This window comes from Lathyrus oleraceus, chromosome 6 (assembly GCF_024323335.1).
Source record: "Lathyrus oleraceus cultivar Zhongwan6 chromosome 6, CAAS_Psat_ZW6_1.0, whole genome shotgun sequence".
Taxonomy (NCBI): Eukaryota; Viridiplantae; Streptophyta; class Magnoliopsida; order Fabales; family Fabaceae; genus Lathyrus; species Lathyrus oleraceus.
In genome coordinates this window covers 14,036,738-14,054,925 of record NC_066584.1, presented here as the reverse complement: position 1 = coordinate 14,054,925, position 18,188 = coordinate 14,036,738, and the positions used below count along the sequence as shown (strand labels likewise).

The 18,188-nt window shown below is 35.1% G+C and overlaps 1 protein-coding gene across 1 annotated transcript; it reads left to right on the top strand.

Moving 5' to 3' along the window:
* Nucleotides 1-6,282: 6,282 nt before the first annotated feature.
* On the top strand, nt 6,283-7,747 carry LOC127098253 (strigolactone esterase RMS3). Its single transcript, XM_051036788.1, has 2 exons — nt 6,283-6,831; nt 7,013-7,747. The coding sequence occupies exons 1-2, from the start codon at nt 6,461-6,463 to the stop codon at nt 7,443-7,445; spliced, it is 804 nt and encodes a 267-aa protein (XP_050892745.1). The 5' UTR covers nt 6,283-6,460; the 3' UTR covers nt 7,446-7,747.
* Nucleotides 7,748-18,188: the final 10,441 nt, after the last annotated feature.

The window sequence follows — 18,188 nt, the reverse complement described above, 5'->3', positions numbered from 1 at the left end:
TGATGTAAAGTATGGTAAGATGTGTCTCTCCAATGAATTCTAGGCCCACTTATACAATTTTTTCACCATCAATCATCCTTAATTGGTATAAGTGCACATAAAGACAACTATGTACTGAATTGGAACAACCTGAGACATCAAAAACTTGGAAAATGTTTCAAAATGTCAAGTATTTGTAACTAAGGCGAGACTAAACACGAGGGTGCTACCTTACATAGGGGGTCATACCAAGCAGCACGACTTGTGCCATGCCACACGCCCCACCCATGTAGTTCCCTTTTACTTTGAATGGGAGTTGCTTCTTATGCCAACACAGCCCATGCCATGCGAAACGGCCCAACTGTTGTGTAAGCCCTAGAGGCCAATACTTTTGGTACTTGTATCGAATTATTTATTAATGATAAAAGGCTTTTTATTTATTATGTTTGTTTAATAAAGTCCCTATAATATCTAGTTCGTTTAATGTATTAAGTGTGACTTAATCATGAGATCTCATTAAACATAAGGACATTATTATTAAAGTATCTGTAGTCGAGCTTTGTTGTGAAGTGGGATAACATTAAAGCATTAAGCCTATTATGTATATAGACTGATGATCACATCTCATGGATCATGGTGTTAGCTCCCAATTTCTACGCCCATATAAATTAAGAGAATAAAGTTTCCTGTGAAGATGTTTTGACAAAACTATACGTTTGAAGTTCTAGTCGAAGATGCCTTGGTACAAGGGTAAAGATGCTGCATGGACTTAGAAATATATTTAGTAGTTTAAGGTGTTTTTAACAAAAATGTCACCAGTTGTGGTTCGACGAGGGATTCAAATTCAAATAAAGGAGGGGACTTTTGTTCTTATCTAAACTGTTGAAAATACACGTGGAGCATAATGGATAGTTACATGCATGCAAAGCGCCACTTGTCTCGATTTGGTGGAAAGGGCGTTAGAAACAATTACTTTGATTAGTATAAATAAGAGGTATTAGTGTTAGGATCGCGTGTGTGTTCAAGTCTGTATAAAATCTGTCAATTTTACCAAAGTATTTGTGTGCAGAGAAAGAGTAAATTGAGAAATGTACGTTTGATGTTACACCATTGTTTTTTACTTGTAGTAATTTTATCAATTCTTTATTTCTAGAATTGTAATTTTACACAGAAGTTTATCTTTACTGCCATTTACTTTCAATTTACAACATTCTTTTTACCCTCTTTCATTTTAATTTTCATTAAATCCTTTAACGAATTACTGTCGGTATGAACATCGTCGAAGTGTTTATGTTCATTAGAATTCACCTTCAAAAACAGTTAACATATGTCCTGGGATCAATCTGATCGATCATGTAAGTAACCAAATATAGTAATCTGGAAGATCAGAGATGGTTTACCAATTTTCACGGTAAACAAATTGGCACGCCCAGTGGAGCATTGATAAATGCCTTTTTCTTCGGAATGTCAAAAATGACATTTTTTTTTGGGGGGGGGGGGGGGGTGAAAATTTTTAGCTCCCAATTTTGACGGCCATATAAATTAAGAGAATAAAGTTTCATGTGAAGATGTTTTGACAAAACTATATGTTTGAAGTTCTAGTCGAAGATGCCTTGGTACAAGGGTAAAGGTGCTGCATGGACTTAGAAATATTTTTAGTAGTTTAAGGTGTTTTTTGACAAAAACCTCATCAGTTGTGGTTCAACGAGGGATTCAAATTCAAATAAAGGAGGGAACTTTTGTTCTTATCTAAACTGTTGAAAATACACATTGAGCATAATGGATAATTACATGCATGCAAAGCGTCATTTGTCTCGATTTTATGGAAAGGCCGTTAGAAACGGTTACTTTGATTAGTATAAATAAGAGGTCTTAGTGTTAGGATCGTGTGTGTGTCCAAGTGTGTACAAAATCTGTCAATTTTACCAAAGTATCCGTGTGTAAAGAAAGAGTAAATTGAGAAATGTACGTTTGATGTTACACCGTTGTTTTTTACTTGAAGTAATTTAATTAATTCTTTATTTCTAGAACTGTACTTTTACCCAGAATTTTATCTTTATTGCCATTTACTTTTGATTTACAACATTCTTTTTGCCCTCTTTCATTTTATATTTTCATTAAATCCTTTAACGAATTACTGCTGGTATGAACACCGTCGAAGTGTTTATGTTCATTAGAATTCACCTTCAAAAACAGTTAGCACATGTCCCATGATCAATCTGATCGATCCTATAAGTAACCAAATATAGTAATTTGGAAGATCAACGGTTGTTTACTAATTTTCACGGTAAACACTTTTTCTCCTACAAGCTTTGATTTTCCTGCACTTTTCTATTATCAAGGTTTAAGAGTAGTAATTGTTAATTCTTGACCCATTTACCCTGATTTGGTCAAGACCCTTTCTTCCAACCTTTCAATTAACCCTGGATGTATTATGTCATTAACTGTCAAGGGCAAAGAAACTTTGTTGACAATGGATGAGTTTGGGAAGTGCATATATGTTCCTTCTGAAAGTGAATAAATTCGTCAAGGGTTTACTTGTGATTGGAATGGTTATGAGAAACACAAATATTATTTTAGCATCAACTATTTGTCTGAACATGATCTTTTCACCAAGAGAGCTCAGAATTCTGGATCTGATCCAACTCGGCTAATTCTGTATTCTTCCAACTTATATGTGAGTGATCATATGCTTCATTACTTTATTGCTTACATTTTGTTGCTAAAGCACTCAAATCAACGACACTGAAATGCAACTTATTTATGTTGTGAAGAATAAGTTGAAAGTCAACTGGACCTATATTATCGTATACCACATGCATCACCAAAGAGGACTTAGTGGTGGTTTCCTTATGCGAGATTGATAACCAAGATTTTAGAGTATTGTGACATTTATTTAAGAGGAGAGCCAAAGAAGAAAATGACATCCAAGGAATGTGAGATAACAGTTGGGACAGACAACAAAAACATGGGGATTTACAAGGATAAGGATGGTATCTATAAACATATAGACATTTATCCTTCTGCTTCATCATATGCTCCTATTCTTGAAGGCGAATACACCAATGAAGTGGATCTACAACAAGATGTGCCACATTGAAAACCTTGTCACGACCAGTTTTTGTGACCTTCGTCTTAAGCTAGCCGAGCTTAGAAACCAAAACCAAGAAGAGAGTGAAGAGGAAGTGGAAGATGAAAGTGACTAGAAGTCTATTGTGTTTCTTTGTGTTGTTTATGTTTTTCTTGATTATGTTGTAATCCTATGCTAGTATCATGTTATGTCCTTTCCGTTTCGTTATTACTTATTTTTCGTACTATGTTTTAATTATGTACCTCTAAGACAATGTCAATGTTATGTTATGGTATGATGTTTGTGTTTTTGTTAATTCATTTGTTGCAAAGATTATGTTTCAATTACACTTCAAATTTAATCTCTTTTCCCCATCCTTTTTTCTAATGACAAAAGGGAAGAAGATATATTATGTATATATATGTGTTTGTCTCTAACTTTTGCAGCATCAACAAATTCTTTAAATTTATATATTGATCAAGGGAGAGCTTTGATCAAGGGGGAGTTATTAGTTAGGGGAAACATTCAGTTAAAGAGATTTATAAAAGTTTCAATGTTCTAAAAGATTCAAGCGTCTCAAATTTTCAATGGTTGTCATCATCAAAAAGGGGAGATTATGAAGACAGACTTCTCCAACATTATATTTTGATGAAGACAACTTTAAAGATCATATGCATTAACAAATGATGAGAAAAAGCTTCATAGTCAAAGCTATGGTATCAAGACTTGTGTCTCAATCAGCATTATCAAGATACTTTGGATCTTAAAGCATTGATTATGTCATTTAAGGTACAAGTTGCAATTCAATCTTTGATGAATTACATATCTTTTAACATCCATGGCTCTTTGTCTAAACTTTTTTAAAGGTATTTTTCAAAGTTGAATCAGGTGTAACCGGTTACACCATATGGTTAACCAGTTACACAAATGAAGAAATAAATTATTTTTGAAACAACATCAGATGTAACTGGTTAACCATTTGTTATAACCAGTTACACCTTCGAAAAACTCAATTTTTTCATGAAACGCTTTAGTTGTAGCTGGTTACCATTATGTGTTAACCGGTTACCACCGAAGCAATGACACTTTTGGCATAAAATCTGATTCTAATGGATTCTATATTTCATTTATCAATCAAGACATTGATTCATGGTAGTATACTCATTCCTTTCGGTATGATTCATGTATAAATACCTTAGGTTTTAGACTTTGAAAACTCACTTCTTTCATTATAACTCAAACTTAATCTTTCATCTTTCAAAAACAAGTGCCGTGTGTCATAAACTTTTGAGTGAAACTTTCTGCATTCATCTTTCATTGCATTAATAAAAAAGTTTCATTATTTATGTTCTGAGCACTTGTGGAGAATACTTGTGAATTGTATACTTGAAAGGGAATATCGACTCAAGTTATTGATATACATCATTCAACTTCAAACTTAATGTAAAAACTCATATTTGTGTGTATACCTTGTTGTCCAGAATTTTTGAAAACAAGAGAGTGAAAAGGGAGGATTATTCTCTTTTTATACTTTGTAAAATCATAAGGGAGTGTTCCTTATTGACCAAGTTAGTAACTTGTGTACAGAGGCTAGGATAGACTTGTTCATGGTTCTAACACTTATTGAAATCTCTTACTGTATAAGAGGACTGAAGTACTATCGGATTGTAAGGGGAACCAAGATATATTGTCGGTGTTCTTTAATTTTTTGCATTTACTGCTTTCTAAACATCAACAAACCAGAAAGTTAAAGTAACACTTCATTAAAACCAAAAATCGATCAAACTACCTAATTCACCCCCTCTCTTAGGTGCACTCTAGACTTACAAGGAGGATGACATATAAGAATTTTTCTCTAAAGATGAAAGGGTACACGTGGCATCCTTTGATGATTCATAAAGATACTTCTTCTATTTTCACCTTCATGTGATCCAAGATTCGGGGATGGTGATCCTCTTAATTAGCGATTTTTATTTGGATCGTTTTAGATTTAAACACCCTTAATAAATACCATTAAGATAAAAGAATAACACAACAACAATAGGATATTTTACTTCCATATATCTCTAATTCTTCCAAAAACCCAAAATTAAAAACTTGCAACAAGTTCGAACCAACTCTAAATTAATCGTAATTAGTGATGGCAAACTGACATGTCTGCTCTACAAAACCCACAAAAATACAGGTAAAGCATATTGGACATTGTTGAGGGTGTGTTTATTGTAAAATTTGATAAACAAAGACAAATTTTATTTCACTTAAGGGATTAAACTCAAAAAAATCACTGGGCAGATTGTGCAAAAATAATGAGTTTGAAACAAATTTGACATTAAAGTCGAAAATAAAAAAAAAAACTTGAAAATAACTTGCAATGCAGTAAAAGACTTAAAAATAAGGAATTTAATTCATGAAGTGGAACGCAAATACATACATTTTCAAATCACTTTTTTTTTCACTAAACATTAGGATACTTCGAGTTTGTATGAAAATACGAACCCCAAAAACTATAAACTAATGCTGCTTATATACTAGTCATAACAAAACCATCTACAACGGTCGACTCAATAAAGCTTGTCACATATTCGACTTCATGCAACCTTAGTCTTTGACAGGTCCCCACGTGTTCTCGAATAATCATACGACCTTATCCAACGTTCTTCGATAAAAATATGAGCCACGTCAACTAATAACCTCACGTTTCACTAAGTCTTCTGCTTCGATCAAGGTTTTCCGTGGACTTCTCGACCAATCTCCCAACCTCCCCCGACAAGGAATCCTCCCTAAAAGGTTAGGTGATTTTCTGATAAAAAATGATAACTTCAACTCCGGATGAAACTTTGAATTTTTACTATGGCCAGATTTGACCCAAAGTGTTCACGTTTTTTCCCCTGTGTCAAAAATATGAGGTAAGATTGTCGAATCTATAACTTTATACCATTCTTAAAAAAATGAGGGTAGGAAGATGTATATCCACGAACATTACATCTTTTTAATCTTAAAAATTAAAAAAAAATATATTATTCCAACATCTACTAAAATCTTAAAAAAAATAAACAAAAATATTAAAGAGTGTGGATTTAAAAATTAATTCAATGAAAACAAAATCAAACATGTGAGACGGGTCGAAGTCGTTGTGACAGCCATAATTACAATTATATTCAATTAGCCAAATATCATGTGTGGGGTAAAATCAAGTCTCCTTGAAACAATTTTGCTATAAATACCATTCAAATAAAGGAATAAAACAAACAGAAGACGCTATTTTCCATTGGTTCATATCCCAAATTCCCAAAAGCTAAACGCCAACAAAACACAACCCATATCCAACTTATGAATCAATCCCTTCAATCCACTCCCACACGGCTTCCTGTTGACCAATAACAAATTCCCAACTCTATTTTGTCCTAAAACATGGGCACTCCCATCCTCGACGCATTCAACGTCCGCGTCGAAGGCTCCGGCGACAAATACCTCGTCTTTGCCCACGGCTTCGGCACCGACCAATCAGCATGGCAGCGCGTACTTCCTTACTTCACCCGCAGCTACAAAGTCATCCTCTACGACCTCGTCTGCGCCGGTAGCGTCAACCCCGATCATTTCGATTTCCGCCGTTACACCACTCTTGACGCCTACGTTGACGACCTCCTTAACATCCTCGACTCCCTCCATGTCACTCGCTGTGCTTACGTCGGTCACTCCATCTCCGCCATGACCGGAATGTTAGCTTCCATTCGCCGCCCCGAACTCTTCTCCAAACTCATCCTTATCGGTGCCTCCCCAAGGTAACATTAGCGTAACTCATTCAGTCAGTTAGTTAGTTATAACTAATTTGTAATATGTTAGTTAGTTGTAACTAATTTATAAATTGTAACTTAATTTTGTTAGTTGGTTATGAACTTAATAGGTTATGAAAGTTGTTCTTGTGGCTTGAATTTAAGAATTTATATTTGATTTTTTGTTTAGATTTTTGAATGATGGAGAAAATTACCATGGTGGATTTGAGCAAGGGGAAATTGAGCACGTGTTTTCTGCTATGGAAGCAAACTACGAAGCTTGGGTGAACGGTTTCGCGCCGCTGGCGGTTGGGGCGGATGTTCCGACAGCCGTTAGAGAATTTTCTAGAACACTTTTTAACATGAGACCTGACATATCACTATTCGTTTCAAGGACGGTTTTCAACAGTGATCTAAGAGGGATTTTAGGGTTGGTTAATGTACCGTGTTGTATCATGCAAACGGCGAGGGACATGTCGGTGCCGGCATCGGTAGCGACATACATGAAGGAGCATATCGGCGGGAAGAGTACGGTGCAGTGGCTTGACACGGAGGGGCATCTTCCTCATTTGAGTGCTCCATCATACTTGGCTCATCAATTAGAGATTGCACTTTCGCAGTAGCGCGTGGGGTTTAAGCTTTTAATTTGTCGCGTGGGTTTGGTTGTTAAATATGAGATGTTGACTAATGAGTACTTGTTTAAGCTCTAGAAGACATGTACTACTGAAAGCTCCGAGTGGACACGTGTCGAGTAATGTGTGAGTTTGGCTTCATAGACTTTATGATATTTTTTGTTTTGGATAAGAATTTGCATGTGATGTCACGTGATGTGTGGCTATTTTTAGGTTCTTTCTCTTTTAATTTGTAATATGTAAAAGGAAATAAAGAAGAAAATGAGAAAATGAAATGTTTTATTTCTTTTATATATCATTTTATCGTTATCAATCCTCATGGTTATTAGTGGTTATAAAAGGTCTTGTCTCTACTAGTTTATTCTTTGTGTTTTAAAGTTTAGTTTACTTGGTTTTCAATTATTTGATTTGTCACTTATTGTTTTTGTTGCACTTGTACTAATGTTGTAATTTGTGATTTTGTTACTCTCGTCCAATTTTTAAAACAAAATTCATAAATTCAATCACTTTAAAAATAAAATTTCAAGTTATCTTATTTGATGAAAGAATTTGGTTGACATACGATACATTAAGTTTTTTCAAACGTGGAAATCATTAATATTTTTTTTATTTATAATCTTTGACTCCTCGATCATTGAAAGATCCAGTACTCTCTTTCAAAATTTCACTTCATACTCTCGTTCAATAAATGATCAAGCTTGTTTAAAAAAGAGGACAGATAGCTAGTTTTTTTTTTCCAATTTGGGATATTTTGGAATTTAAGTTTCAGAAAAGGGGTATTGAAGTGAAAAAGTCGTAATTTGTTAGTAAAGTCTATTTATCGAATTTGTGAAAAATCTCGTTGGTGTCGAAATCACGACTTAAATATGTGCACTTAGCATTTATATACATCTCATATCCATTATTCATGTTGAAACGTTGAGCAAAAAATCTCAGGCTAACATGTGTCACCCTTAAAATGTCATTTTCTATCATATTTGCAATATGACAAAGAGATGGTGTTTTTTTAGTAAAACTCTCAGCGCTACTCAAACCATTATGCATGTGTCTTCATCATCATGGATACCTCTACCTAGCCGTCAAGTGTGCAATCATGCAAGTGTCAGCCCTCATGGCCTCGATTTCCAAGGCCAATGTGGACTACAAAAATCAACTCTAGCAACCCAGCTTCATGAGGGGCAAAATGTTTGTCTCAAAAGATTGATCCTGGGTTGTCTTTATGAATCCCCAGGACTTGCCTCTCTTGAACTAAAACATATTTCCATTCTAACGAAAATCTCCTAATTTCTGGCCATATATGATTTTTGTAACTCTGGCTTAATGCCACTTTTGAACCTTCTCTAAATATTAATGTTCCATCTAATTTAGCAAGACAGTTCAAAGGTACTAGACTTGCTTCCTTAACTCCATAGGATGTTAGCTAACCTATTGACTGAGGAAGCATTCAAAAAATATTTCTTTATGTATGTGAATTGTGCCACAATCGTTTCTTGTATGGTATCATTCGCCGATAAAAAAATATGGACCAAGTTGGTTCAGAAGAGGATTTCCATCTTCTTCACCTGAAAATCAATTTGAGACTCTTGACATCTGGGTAAATTTCTTTAAACATATTGTTCTGTCGACTAGAATTTCGATGGGGAAAACTAGAATAGGGATTGTTGGACACTAGCCAAATATGGTGGCTAGACAATTTGGTTTTAGTCAGTTCTTACCAAGATTGCTTTTTACCAAGGAAGAGAAAAAATCTTCTTTGCTATACCACACTCGCAGCTAGAAACTACAAAGCGTGTTTAGACTTTCATGACCAAAAAGTCATTAATCTGAGTCCTTTCGAATTTGAAGCATCTTTCTTTTGTACTAAAGAATTCAAAGAGTGATGGACGACATATTATAATGATGTTGTTGTGGATCACTCAACTTAACTCCAAAGTATGACCGACGCTTTTTCCTCTATGTAGAAATAGACCAAGAAGAAAGGTTGAGGTACGCACATCAAAGAGATTCAGGCTTTTTAAAATTACTTTGAAATTACGTATTATCTTTGTCGTCTTAGTCACACTATTCACCTGACGGCTTTTTCTTTAAAACAAAAAATTATTGAAAAAATTTCAAAACTTAATTTTCCTTCTTACCTAAAAGATAACTATGAGCTTTATTTGGAGTTTTATCTTCGAAAATTTCCACCATTACCCAATTGTGAACTTGACTTAGCTTTCCAGCTGCCACTTCCAAAATGGTGTTTTTTTAAGTTTTTGTCAGACCTAAACACGAATTGAAAAAGCATGCCTAAAGAGTGATTTCGACTAAGTATCACATACACAATTATCCATGACCTTTGACAGTCGATCTCGAACAATTTCGAGTCAGAACAACCATTCTAGAAGGTGAAATACAAGAACTCTCAAAAACTTACTAACTCCTCTTTTATGTTCATACTATTTACTTGTTTTAAAATTTTGTAGGTCGAGCTCTCGTTCCCCCAAAAGGGTCGAAGAAGAAGAAGCTTGAATCAACTGAAGGAAGTGAAGATTCTGGCCCGGTGCTTGGCCAATCAAAAGAGACATCACAAGTACATTTTCAAAAACTTTGTTTTCCTTTATGTCAAAAAATGTATTTACTCTTTATTTTTATTTTTCCTTATTTTTTAGAAACGAAAAAGAGGAAGTAGTTCTACTACTACTACAAGTCGAAAAAAGACAAGGAAAGAAAAACCACATGTCGCTTTCGACAGTGAAAGAACTCAAGTTTAGGTCGAACTTAAACCATTATTAATGTTTTCTATCTCTTCAACCTGACTATTCATCATACTAATAATTGCAAATGTTCTAGTATGATCCAAAAGTTATAGAAAAGGAGAGTGAAGTCGAAGATAATGATGAAAGTAAAGAGGTTTCCAATATATGTGTTTTCAAAACTCTTTCAATTAATACCAAAAGTGGGATGGAACTTTTATCCTCTATAAAGAAAGGAGTTTTTAATGAGACACCCTATTTTCTTAACTTGTTTGTATAATAATATCTCTACATGTTACACCTACAAGCCAATTTTGATTGATACTTGATAATAAATCATTGTCGCTCTATAAGGAAATCCCATTTGATCCCCAATAAGAAACCATTTTTGTCGGGTCCCTGATAAGGAGTTATTATCACCCTATGAGGCAACTTTGATGGATCCCTGATAACGAATCATTGTGTCCATATGAGGCAACTTTGCATGATCCCTGATGAGGAGCCATTGTCACCATATGAGTCAACTTCTTTCAACCCTTGATAAGGAATCTTCACTGTCATAATGGGAAACATAATGAAAGAAAATCAACTTTTATAAAAGCTAGAAAAAGGGAGTCATATTTATTTATCACACGAAAAATTGATAAACATATTGCTTGCGTAAACATTTTACTTTATATCCTAAATGTAAATTTTACAAAGCCCTACAAAAGGCAATATTACAAGTAGCTTATATAGTAAAAATGGCCTCCAATGGTCAACATTACAAAAATCTTGACATAAGAAAAATATATGTGTTGGACGGGGTGGACTCACATTCTTGTATGACTAGTCATAGGCGTCAAAAAGTATCTGATATAGAAAGAGACCCTAAGCAGATTAGCCTCCACCAAGTTGTTAGACGATAAGCCTAGATCTAAAGGGGGGTGAATAGATCCCAAGTTAAAAATTTATTCAAAAATGTGATTTAGAAAAATTTATGGCCAGAAGTAAGTTTCAAATATTTCCCAGACCAAAAATCGTCTAACCGAACCTACTATTGAATAGCTCGGATATGCGTAAAGGTGTCAATGGTATGATAATAATCCACAAGTTGATTAACAACACTTTAAACAACAAATTGAATACTCCACTGTAGTAAAAGTCTATCTCTAATGATAACAACACAAAGAAAACTAGTTGAAACACTTTGTCGAACACTTTTTGTGCAATCAACAAAGTTTGGATATTAGTATAGTGTTTGTAGTTCTTAGAAATTCAATCACTACCAAATGGTGATCAAGAGATCAAAGTAATCAACAATTTGCGAATCAAAAAATAAAAGATATCTCTCTCTCTCTCTCTCTCTCTCTCTCTCTCTCTCTCTATATATATATATATATATATATATATATATATATATATATATATATATATATATATATATATATATATATATATATATATATATATATATATATAGATATAGAGAGAGAGAGAGAGAGAGAGAGAGAGTATACAAGGATTTATTTAGGAAGTTCCCCAATCGACCTTGCTCTGAGTATGTTTGCCCTTAATTCGAATTCGAATTGAGATATTAATATAATAAATCTTACTTTGCAAATGTATGATTACAAGAGATGAGAAATCAAATCCCACAAACCCTAAGTTTGTTCTTGACTCTAGCACCTCCAAAAACCTTGATCAAAGATTTATCAAGTCACCAACAATTCCGCTTCAATTCACCTGTTGTTGCTACTTCCTTACACGACCTCCTTGTCTCAAGGCTTTCACTCGACTGAATTAATCTCAAGTGCACACTTGTGAACCCAAGATTTGTCAACATGATTGATCAGTGCATTTTGATGCACATTCTTCTATAATTATACTTATGAATTTCTATAATTTATTCTATTATTTTTACTATTTTAGTGTGTTTTTATATTTAAGTTTATTTTTGACTTTATTTTATTTTCGTACTTTATTTTCAGCATAATTAGTTATTTGATACCTTGTCACTATTCATATCATAACTTGGGCTATAGGATTCAGATTGACGCGTTCTAGTATACGTTGGAAAGCTAAGAGAAAGAACTATAAGTTTCATGTTGAAGTCAAAAGCATATTCGGAATGAAGAATGATCGAGTAATTCGTTGAAGTTCCAAACTTAATTAAAATAATTAGTTTTGACCGGTTTTTGTAATTTTCGGGTCGGATCCCATAAGAGCCCGAATTTCCCTTTGATTATATTAGGTCTTCCACTGCTACATGAATCCTAATTCTGAATTTTGATGATACAATATTTCTTAGAAGAGTTCATGGAGAGCTAATTCCCAAAGAGCTGGTCTATTGTATTCGAATTCCACTTTGAGGTTTTTATTAATTTCGGTTTAATTTCAATTTCTTTTCAATTCTTCCTATAAACTCGTTTGCTTAATTCGATTACTTTCGTTTGCTTAATTCAATTGTTTCTTATAGGAAAGAGTTGATTAAATTTGATTGTGTGTATGATCCTTAACTATAATCACGTTAGCGTAGCTTTTTCGTTATCGTGTTTGATTAAGTCGTGTTTGCTTAATTCGCGTTTGCTTAAATCTGTTTGCTTAATTCGGAAATTAGGAACATACATCATATAATACCAATTTGCGTGTCAGTGGGTATTGTAATCGAATGGGATTGAATTCGCTAGGGAATTGAAATTATAAGAATCGATGATAAGTCGGAAATCGATACAATAGATTAACTTATTTATCAATTTTGCTTTTACCTTTAATCATCTTCGATTTAAGTTTTGAACCTTAAAAATCCCCCTTCTTTCCATTCGTTTGGTTATAACATTCGAGAGTCCTTTTGATACGATATTCGAGTGTCGCTTCCATTTTACTACACTTTTATTACTCGTTTTTTGACCCGTGTGCGACAGTGGATCAAATTGGCGCCGTTGCCGGGGACTCTTGTAGATTTTAATCATTATTATAGTCTAACCATTATTATAGTCATAGGTGTTTTTTTTAGCATTTTTGCCTTAACTTTCTTGCGTTCGGGTCTTTTTGCAGTTTAGGGAAAAAAATTGTTTTTAAGAAAATCGTCTCAGATTACTGTTAGGGACCAATTAGTACTACTTTTTATATAATTTTATTGGTCCCTTTTACCAATTTTTGATGTAATTACACACTTTTATTTTCACTATTTTGTATAAATGCAATTAGGTTTAATTTATGTTGTTTTGAGTAGTTATTTCACATATTTGTTAGTTTTGTAGAATTTTTGGGCAAGAGAGCTTCAGAATGCACGATCATATTTTGGAAGAAGTGTTGAATGCACTTTGGAGGCCTAATTTTGAAGATTAAACATTTGGAAGAATAATTGGATGAAGCTTGCAAGGCAAGGAAGCTGAAGTAGCTTCAGTTCGAGCCGTGATCTCCCTTCGCGCCGCGAACCTTGCGAATCCAGCAAGCTGTTTTGGCCAAGTGTATTATTTTCAAGGTCAGCTGTGTTTTGCCAAATCTGTATCTGTTTTAGGGGGCTTTTCAGCTTTAGATGAAAATGAGCATTTTAGGAAAGGTCAACCCTTTTAGAAAACAGAATGGAAATTGTTCATTCATTCATTAATAGTTTGATAGTTTTGTAAGAAAAAAACATAGTTTATTCTTCCATTGCCTTTTGCTTTCTAAAATGATGATGAGGAGCTAAACCCCATTTTGTCAAGATTGGAGGTAGTAGCTATTCCTATTTGTTTATGTATTTCATTTGACTCTTATATATGATAAAAGATTGTTGATGTATTGAATGATATTTTTGCCCTAAGTTGAATACTAGATTTGAGTAGTTGTTGAAAGAGATTATTTAAGTCTTGACATAAAATATATTTTCAAGTAGTGAATAAGTTGTAGAAATAGATTTATTCACTACTCTTCTTTTGTATCAACCATTAAAGATTGCTATATTGATAGTTAGGTGGAGAAATCGTCTAAAGATTAATATAGTGATTATCACAATATCATTTAGACATAAATGATATTGAGAGGATACTTGAACATCATCAATAATCTTGAATCTATATAGTTGTCATAAGGAATCATAAGCAATTTGAATAGTGAACTCCAATCTTGCCAAGTCTTTTACATTTGATTAAAACCGTTTTATTGTTTTAGTGATATTTTACTCAAAAGATAATTTTTCAAACAAAACAACTTGGTTACTTTTTAAACTTATAACAATTGGGATTATAGAACGGCGGTAATAACAACCAATCTCTGTGGATACGATATAAAAATATTTGCCGAAAATATACTTTTCAACAAATTGGCGCCGTTGCCGGGGATTGGTGTTCGATATTACAAGCATTGCAATAATTCATTGTTCTAAGTTTTGTTACTTTTATTACTATCCCTCTTGTGTTTCACTTGGTTTGTTAGTTTTGTAGATTCTAGTGCATGCGAGGAAAAGCTATCGAAGAGCAATTTCAATTTGATCCCGAAATTGAAAGAACACTTCGAAAGCTCAATAGCAAAACACGAAGAAAAAGGAAACTAACCGAAGAGAGGAACCGGAGAGAAGAAGCATCTACTTCCGCACTTGTTCAAATTGAAGAAGTGGTTGTAGAGGCTTGTGACGGAAACATGGCGGATGACACTCCTACCGAAATGTCCGCTAATAGTCCAAGAAGGAATGCTCAATTTGCTCGTGGAGGAAGGAATACGGAGATGAAGACCGGAATCCTCCAACTTCTTTATGCAAATCCATTCACCGGAATGGACCATGAAGATCCGTTCACCCATCTCATTAAATTCTATGAGATTGCGGGTTCTACGAGAATTAATGAAACGGGTGAAGAAGCATTATTCAAGAGGATGTTCCCACACTCCTTAGTGGGAAAGGCAAAAGAGTGGTACCTTGATCAAGCACCAAGAGTGATGACGGATTAGAATTTGCTAGAAGAAAAGTTCTTAGAAAGATATTTCCCTCAATCCCGATTCATGGAAGTCAAAACGGCTATTGCGGTATTCACTCAAAGAAGCAACGAGTCTCTAAATGAGGCTTGGGAAAGATTCAAGTCAATGTTGAGAAAATGCAAGGGTCATGGTTTTGATGAGCTCACTCAAATCCATATTTTTCTAAATGGGCTCCAATCAACTCACAAGACACTTTTGGATGCTACCACGGGTGGCTCTCTTATGTCGAAGAATGCAGAAGAAGCTAAAGTCATTATTGACCGGATGGCACTCAATGATCGTCAAAGTCAACATGACCGTAGTCCTTCACAATGTAAACCGGGAGTTCTTGAGTTAAATACCAATGATGACATTCTTGCTCAAAACAAGCTACTTTCTCAACAAGTGGAGTTGCTTACTCAACAAATGGCCAAGCTACCACAGCAAATGAAGGAAATTCAAGGGTCTCAAGTTCGACATCAAGTAGCATGTTGCGAATTATGTCAAGGAGATCATCCCACCAGTTTTTGCCCTCCACTAGAAGAAGTGAGTTATGTGAACAATCAAAATCAAGGCTATCAAAGACAACCTCCCAACAACTCATATCCAAGAAACAATCAAGGTTATCAACCATCAAGGTTCAATAACCAAAATTTTCAGCAACAAAGTCCTTATCAACACCCAAACTCTCAAGAGCAACAATCGCAAGGAGGAAATTCAAAGCTAGAAGACACTCTCCAATAATTCATGCAAGCCTCCATGGCAAATCAGAAGAGCAACGAGGCAGCAATCAAGAATTTGGAAAACCAAGTAGGTCAACTTGCGAAACAATTGTCGGAACAAACTGCGGGATCCTCTTTTTCCGCTAACACTCAAACTAATCCAAAGGAGCATTGTAAAACAATTTTTACTAGTAGCGGTAGAGAGTTGACAAGTGGAAAAAGTGAGGAAATTACAGTAGAGAATGATATGGATGTTGTGCTGGAAAATGAGGGTGTGGATTGTGAAAAGGAGAAAGTGGCAGAAACTGCTCAGTTCGCGCCACGATCTTCCTTCGCGCCGCAAAAACAGCAGAACCAGCCATTGATAGCAGAACAACAATGTGAAGCGGAAATGAAGAAGGAAATCGAACCAAGAAAGAAAAAAAAGGTGTCATTCCAGTTCAACATCTACCCTATCCGCACGCACCATCAAAGAAGGATAATGCTAGACACTATGCACGGTTTGTGGACATATTAAAACAACTTCAAATCAATATTCCATTTGCCGATGCATTAGAGCAAATGCCACGGTATACAAAGTTCATGAAGGATATTATCACAAAGAAAAGGAGACATGTGGAAGACGAAACCATCTTGCTTGATGCACGTTGTAGTGCCATCATTCAAAAGACTCTTCCAAGGAAGGAATCCGATCCGAGCCGAGTCGTTTTACCGATAACCATTGGAGGCACCTACATTTGTAATGGTTTGATTGACTTGGGATCTAGCATCAATTTAATTCCCCTATCCATTGTTAAAAGATTGGGAAATGTTGAGATCAAATCTACAAGGATGACTTTACAACTAGCTGATAAGTCTACCATTTCACCATATGGAGTTGCTCAAGACATGTTAGTGAAGGTGGACAAATTCTTGTTTCCGGTAGATTTTGTGATAGTAGACATAGATGAGGATCGTGATGTTCCTCTAATTCTTGGAAGACCATTCATGAAAACGGCCCGAATGATGATTGACATTGATGATGGACTAATGAAAGTAAGGGTGCAAGATGAAGAGGTAGCCTTCAATCTTTTTGAAGCCAAAAAGCATCCTAATGATAAGCATGATTCTTTCCAAATCGATGCCACCAAGGAGGAACCAGTGGAACTCCAATCTAATCCATTAGAAGATCTCTTATCGGAATCTACAAAGTTTCGACCGAAAATGAAGGAAAAGAGATTGAAGCAATGTTGCATGAATTAGAGTCTTGTGGAGAGTTTGTTTATCATGAAGAGACAAACGAAGGCTTGGATATGACAAAGAAAGTGGAAGATCCAAAACTAGAGCCACACTTGAAGTATGTGTTCCTTGGTGATGATTGTACTAAACCAGTGATCATTAGCAATACCTTGTCCACAAAAGAGGAGAATCAATTGATACGAGTGATGAAAAAGAAGGAAGTTGTCGAACTATTAGAGGTCGGGATGATTTGTCCTATCTCCGATAGTGAATGGGTGAGTCTGGTGCAAGTAGTTCCGGAAAAGGATGGTATTGGATTTCATCGAAGGTTCATCAAGAACCTCTTAAAGACAACAAAGCCCTTGAGTAAGTTGCTCAACAAAGCCGGATCGTGAAGAGAATCATTGAACCGTCGAGCTCAAGACGATGTTAAACAAAGCGCTTGTTGGGAGGTAACCCAACGTTGTAAGTCTGCATTTTATATTTCGTCAATTCTGATTGTTTTGATATTCTGTTGTGTTAATTTTTGTGAAACTTGAGTTCTGTCCACTGCAAATTAATTTTTTCAGAAATTCCTTCAGTTCGCTACGCAATCATCTTTCGCCCCACGAACTGAATGGAAAGCTTTAGTTCGCGCCGCGACCAAAGCGTGGCAGAACCACTTAAGTTCTATTTAGGTTATTTTCAAGTCATTCCTATTTTCACAAACAGCAACTTCTCTTGAACACTCCCACTGCCCCACTTCCAAAACTCAAATTTTTCCTCTCCATCTCCCAAATCCTAATTTGTTAACAAAGAATCAAGTTAACTTCAACAAGGTATGTTTATTCTCTTCATTTCCTCTCCATTCCTTTTGGGTTTCTCACTTAGGTATGAATAGGGTTTTGCAAAGATTGGAATGTGATACTTAAAATAACCTTGCATTTCTAAAGTGAATTCAGATTAGGATTAGGATAGGGATTGTGATTATGACTGTGGTGGTGCAAACCTTAGGAACCCTAGAAGGCTCCTAGAATTTTCCTGGTTCGCAGGGTTCGCGCCGCGAACGGGCCTTCGCGCTGCGAACTGAGAAATTCCAGTCTCATGTTTTATGCTTTTGAGTGCTAACTCCCCTTATGGTTTGTTGTGTGGTTGTTCTGATTTTT